Source organism: Asterias rubens, chromosome 11, assembly GCF_902459465.1.
Source record: "Asterias rubens chromosome 11, eAstRub1.3, whole genome shotgun sequence".
Taxonomy (NCBI): Eukaryota; Metazoa; Echinodermata; class Asteroidea; order Forcipulatida; family Asteriidae; genus Asterias; species Asterias rubens.
The window spans coordinates 16733203-16738821 of NC_047072.1; the positions used below are offsets into that span (position 1 = coordinate 16733203).

The window sequence follows — 5619 nt, forward strand, 5'->3', positions numbered from 1 at the left end:
TTCGAAAAGGGCCATAGTCTCCATGTTACTTGTTTTATGAACTTTTTTGTTGTTGTTATGAACAAAAACAAAAGGGTTTTGCTGTAGGGCCGATACTCCGCAATGTTATGAGCAATGTCTCACAAGCCTTACCTTATTTTTGTCGATGGTTCGATGTGTTCATTCGGCTTCGGTCATGGAGGTTCACGCCCCGTTCTACGGCGACTCGGTGCAGCTCTCTACAGCCAACCGAGCTCAAACACCGAAGTTCATTTAGCATTGAAAAGTCTGTAGTTGGTACTAGAGAACTTCGTGAAATTCACAATAATGTAGTGGAAGGCTCAACAGTGAATTGTGTGTTGAACTCTGCAGTTTTTAGTAAAACATTTCGGCCATGTCACAACAAAAACACAACGTGCAAACTTCGTGTGCTGTTTGGGCATATACTTCAAATAGTTGACCAAGCTTTTTAGAATAATATCAGCATTTTAAACGTGCATTAGTTTTGACAAAATAGTTCTGTATGCACATGACTACTCTGGTGAGAATTTCGACAAATTTGCAAAGTAAAGTTCATCAGAAAATGCAACAATTTCGACAAGGTTGCAAGTAAAGTTCATCAGGAAAACGCGACGTCCAAGACCCTAAATTTGAGCCGAGAGATACGGCCATCCTCCAGCGCGACACGTCCAGTAATGCCGTGCTGTATCGGCCACAACGAGGGGCTTCGAAACCCGAACCAAGATCTCCTTGTTTGCATAACAAGAAGTCTTTCATGCTAAGACATTACACAGTCACCACTTGTTCTCACTTTCTTTCTCCTTTCTTGTTGGTGTAGGGCAACCCATTAGAGTTATATAACGGTGTTCTTTCAAAGAGCGTTCTTAATACACGGATGACTATAGGGTTCGAATCCCTATTGGTATGCTTTACAAATTCCCCCTTACAAATAGGCCAAGGGAATTGTGCGTGACCTGTGTTTACGATGGGTTGACGTCATTTTTCTCAATGGAAGAGAATGGGGAATGGGGGTGGGTTGGGGTTGGAGGAGGGGTTGGGGTTGGAGGAGGGGTTGGGGTTGGAGGTAGTGGGTGGGTGGGGGGGGGGTTTGAGGAGGGAAGGGTGGGGGTTAGAGGAGGGGTAAGTGGGGGTTGGAAGAGGGGTGGGGACTGGATGAGGGTAGGGTGGGGATTGGAGGAGCGGTGGGGTGGGGATTGAAGGAAGGTTGGGGGTAATAATAATAATAATAATAATAATAATAATAATAATAATAATAATAATAATAATAATAATAATAATAATAATAATAATAATACAAATGTATAAAGCGCTAAATCCATCGAAAACAATGCTACATAGCGCCCACACCTAAACATTTAAAGATCATCGGGGCCTATCAGAGTCCCCAAACCTATCAGAGTCCCCAAACCTATCAGAGTCCCCAAATCCCATAGTCATTTTCAGAATTGACAACAGTACAATACAAAGTTGAAAAGGTATACACACAAATTAATGTTAGCAAAAAATTACAAGCGAAAAATAACAAGCAAATTGAAAGGGGGTTCGAGGGGAATGGGGTTTGAGAAGGGGTTGGGGTTTCAATATGGCAAAATGTCATGGCTTACAAAGAAGCGTTGAGAATGGGTTGGGGTTTCAATATGGCAACATGTCATGGCTTACAAAGAAGCGTTGAGAAGGGGTTGGGGTTTCAATATGGCAAAATGTCATGGCTTACAAAGAAGCGTTGAGAAGGGGTTGGGGTTTCAATATGGCAAAATGTCATGGCTTACAAAGAAGCGTTTGAATTTGCTTATTGTGAATGCCCGCAACAAAAGCCAAGAACTCAGCAAGAGTTAATAATAATTATATGGTATAATCTCTAATTAGCTATTTTTGAGCTTCGGTAGAGATAATTTTATTATGATCTACCAGGGTAAGTGACAGTAAATAGGTGGTTTAAGAAGACGTTAAGTTAATCCTCAAACTGAAATAATAAATAATACTAATTAACTGCGATGATTACGTGCGTTGTGTGCTTACTATTATCAAATTACCGACAATGTGCCTCGTTAAGCACGTGGTTCACTGTCGCTGATAACCAGGCTACAGTCCTACTTATATAAAGTTGTTTTTGAGTAGAAAATCTCAATTCGACCAAGCACTTGACACAAGTACAACTAAACAGGAACATACTGAATCATTTCCACTAGTTGAAGATTTAGTACAATAGTCATGTCTCTATTACAATTCGTGTGTGTGTTTCTGCTCGTTTGTGGCGCATGGCGTGCACCGGCAGGCGTGGCTGCAGCTGAGCGTGGCATTGAAGAACGAAACGTCGAAGGTAAATATTTATTGAAATAATTATTAATTTCAGTTCTTGTGTCATATCAAACTAGGAAATCCAATGTCTTATTCGGTTGTTTGATGCACTCATTTCCCCAAAAAGATTGTTCTTCATGAAAAAAAATAGAAAAAAATAAGCCCTTCTTGTTTCAAGCCTAACGTTAATTTAAACAAAATGTATTATAAAATTCGAATATTTTCGATTCCCTTTTACGAGCATTTTTGTCAAAGCCGTAAAACGTTCGATGGCGTCCATTTCAAATACGGTCTGAAAATAATATTTGTCATTTTGAATCGTTATGATAATATTCAATTAAAACGGCATCGAATTTGACCTGGTGACTGAACAAAAACATAACTTTTTTGAAAGTATACAGGCAAAATTGTTTATTATGCCTAATGATGATGTCAAGTTTCAAAGTCGCTCTGAAATATTTATTATAAATTAAATGAAATTATACAACATTTTATTACGTTCCACACTCTCATTAGGGCTCAGTCTGTTGAAAAATAAGTGCATTGCACAATTTTAAAAATTAAAACTTCAAAATGAAAGAGCATCGATTTAATACATTTTGTCTTCAATGTGTATTTTTTTTCCTGGACAACAAATTTAACGAACCTGTTATTTTGGCCCTTTTCAAAACGATTTGGCTTTGGATTCAGCTCAGGCTAGCTAGGCCCCGGAGTTGTTTTAACAATATTGCGCGTGCTTTACGTATACGCACTCAGGGCTTCAGACGAGAGAACGGAGCCTCAAGCCGAATCCAAAGCCGAAGCCGTGGTTTCGAAAAGGGCCTTTGTCTCTTCCGTCGACTATAAGAAAGGATTTGTTCAATTGTTGTTTCGCAGATAAGATGATAGCCTTGACCGACAAGTTAATCGACACCCTGGCAAACGGTCATGTGGATGAATCGGTGAATATGTTTGATCCGGAAGCTATTATCTCGGATGAGGGTTATCCTCCAGCTATCGGAAAGGAAGGTATTGTCTTAAATATCCCAAAAAGAAGTATTGATACCTGTCATAGATCACGTTTTGGACCATGGTATGAATCCCGACTCACTGTGTTTGAAGATGCATGTTATTCAATGTACCTGTAGAAGAAGTTTCAGATAATCGTCAAACATTGTTTTCCGGAGAGTCGCGTAAGTTCGTTGTAGATGCTAAAAATAATGTTCGTCTCCTGAGACGAAAATTATTTTCGTGAAATTGTTTCACTCATTTCTCAAAAACTACAGCACCTCAGCAAGTAAAAACTATTTGAAGGGACGCTTTCTACAATCATTGTCTTCAAACCGTGTAAGTTTAGTGTAAATCTGTGGAATTGGTATGCTGTGTCGTGCAAAAAGTATTTGACACGAAGGCTTGGACAAAAGAATACAAGGGGTGGGGTGGGTGGGGGGGGGGTAGGGGGCTGCTGACTTGATGATTTTACTTGTTACAATTATTACATAAATATTGTTGTCATCCTTGTATAGCTATCCATAAGGTAGGAGAAATTATAGCCGCTAAAGTCGGCAGGGTGGAGAAACTCTACCTTGACGTGGCACCACTCGAGGAAGGGGCAGCCTTTGTCTACGTACTTCTTGGTCAAAAATTGTACAATCACGAGAACGAACTGTTTAATGACAGAAAGTAAGTTTTCCTCTCAAACATACCCCCTTTCGTGTGAGTTTAAAGGCACTATGGACACCTTTGGTAATTGTCAAAGCCCAGGAGTATTCTCACCAGGGGCATCCAAACATACTTATACAATAACAAACATGTGAACATTTGGGCTGAATTGGTCATTGAATTTGCGAGAGAATAATGAAAGAAAAAGACAGCCTTGTTGTTTTACTTTGTGTGCTTTCAGATTCATAAAAAAAGGCTTCAGTTAAAGCGTTCTATTGAGTGAGAAATTATCTCTTTCTCAAATACTATTTCTCAAAATGTTTTTACAATCAACAGCTCTCCATTGCTCGTCACCAAGTAAGGTTTTATTGCAACAATTATTTTGAGTAGTTGCCAGTAGTGTCCACTGCCCCTTTAAAATTGATTGGGTGGGATTGATCGATGCAATTGTTGTAATCCTGGGGAGGGGGGGGGGGGTGTTATGTCATCTTAAAGTTGTGTGGCCCGATATTATCCGAAAGACGTAAAGAGTTTTTCCCTCAAATTGGAAGGCAGGATGACACTAATAAACACCAAGGATGGATCCAGACCGAAATTTTAGGGGGAGGCCAACATTGTCAAAGATGGAGCATGCGAGTGCGCGAACTGCGGCCTTTGAGGGTCCGGAAAATCCTGCTTTCTAGATGCACTGTGGTGTAATCCAATGAAACTTAGAGGCATTATTGATGAAAGACATAACCCAAAACATTGAACTTAGGTCTTTTAGATATGGGGGGGGGGGGGGGGCAGAAGACAGTGGAGTGAAATCGAGAATTGGTGGATTAAGGGGCCCAATGTAGTGGAGGGAAATATAGGCTGAAACGAAGGAAACAAAACACATTTTGATACATTTTGTTCTTGAATGCAGATTATAAAAAAAAATCCTTTTTTCTACTTTAGAGCGCTGATCATCTGGCGGAATACCGACGACGGTTACATGGTCTACCGACTGATGTCCAACTCAAACGTCTAACAGTCGTCTGATAAAATGACCCGTGTTGGTTTACTCCTATATTGATTATATGTTTCTAAATCTGAACTTAAATTGAAGAGTACTCAAAGGCATTGGGAACCCTTTGTAATTGTCAAAGACGATGAGTATTTTCACTTGGTGTATCGTAACATGTGCATATAATAATAAACCTGTAAAAAATGGGCTCAAGTCATCGAAGTTGCAAGAAAATAAAGAAGGAAAATCACCTTTGTTGCACATTTTTGTGTGCAGTATTTTATTATTCGAGTGAGAAATTACCTCATTCTATGTAACTATGTTACTTCAGAGGGAGCCGTTTCTCACAATGTTGTATACTATCAACAGCTCTCCATTGCTCGTTACCAAGTAAGTTTTTATGCTAACAATTATTTTGAGTAAGATTTTAAGTCACTGGACACACTTTTGGTAAATACTGTGTCAATGAAACATGTAGTCAAATAAAGGGTCATTTCCCCCAGAAATACTCGAAAAATATTGTTGTAGTAATTTTGTGACTGTGAAACTGTTTTGGCATTTTTGCCCTTTTCGAAACCACGGCTTCAGCTCCAGATTCGGCTCAGGCTAGCTTGGCCCCGTGTGCGTGCTTTACGTATATGCGCTCAGGGCTTCAGACGAGAGAACGGAGCCTGAAGCCGAATCCAAAGCCC

General features: G+C 39.8%; 1 protein-coding gene across 1 annotated transcript; it reads left to right on the forward strand.

The window, feature by feature from the left end:
• The first annotated feature begins 2142 nt into the window (after nucleotides 1-2142).
• LOC117297081 lies at nucleotides 2143-5129 on the forward strand. The gene is made up of 4 exons (XM_033780211.1): nucleotides 2143-2320; nucleotides 3175-3306; nucleotides 3804-3960; nucleotides 4879-5129. Exons 1-4 carry the CDS (start codon nucleotides 2212-2214, stop codon nucleotides 4949-4951), a joined length of 471 nt encoding a protein of 156 aa, XP_033636102.1. The 5' UTR covers nucleotides 2143-2211; the 3' UTR covers nucleotides 4952-5129.
• The last annotated feature ends 490 nt before the right edge of the window (nucleotides 5130-5619 follow it).

What these genes read in the sequence shown, in the direction of transcription:
- LOC117297081 (XM_033780211.1), top strand. Translation starts at nt 2,212, where the DNA reads ATGTCTCTATTACAATTCGTGTGTGTGTTTCTGCTCGTTTGTGGCGCA. An exon ending in TCCAGCTATCGGAAAGGAAG is followed by an intron (nt 3,307 to 3,803) that starts GTATTGTCTTAA and finishes ATCCTTGTATAG; the next exon opens with CTATCCATAAGGTAGGAGAA. An exon ending in GAACTGTTTAATGACAGAAA is followed by an intron (nt 3,961 to 4,878) that starts GTAAGTTTTCCT and finishes TTTCTACTTTAG; the next exon opens with AGCGCTGATCATCTGGCGGA.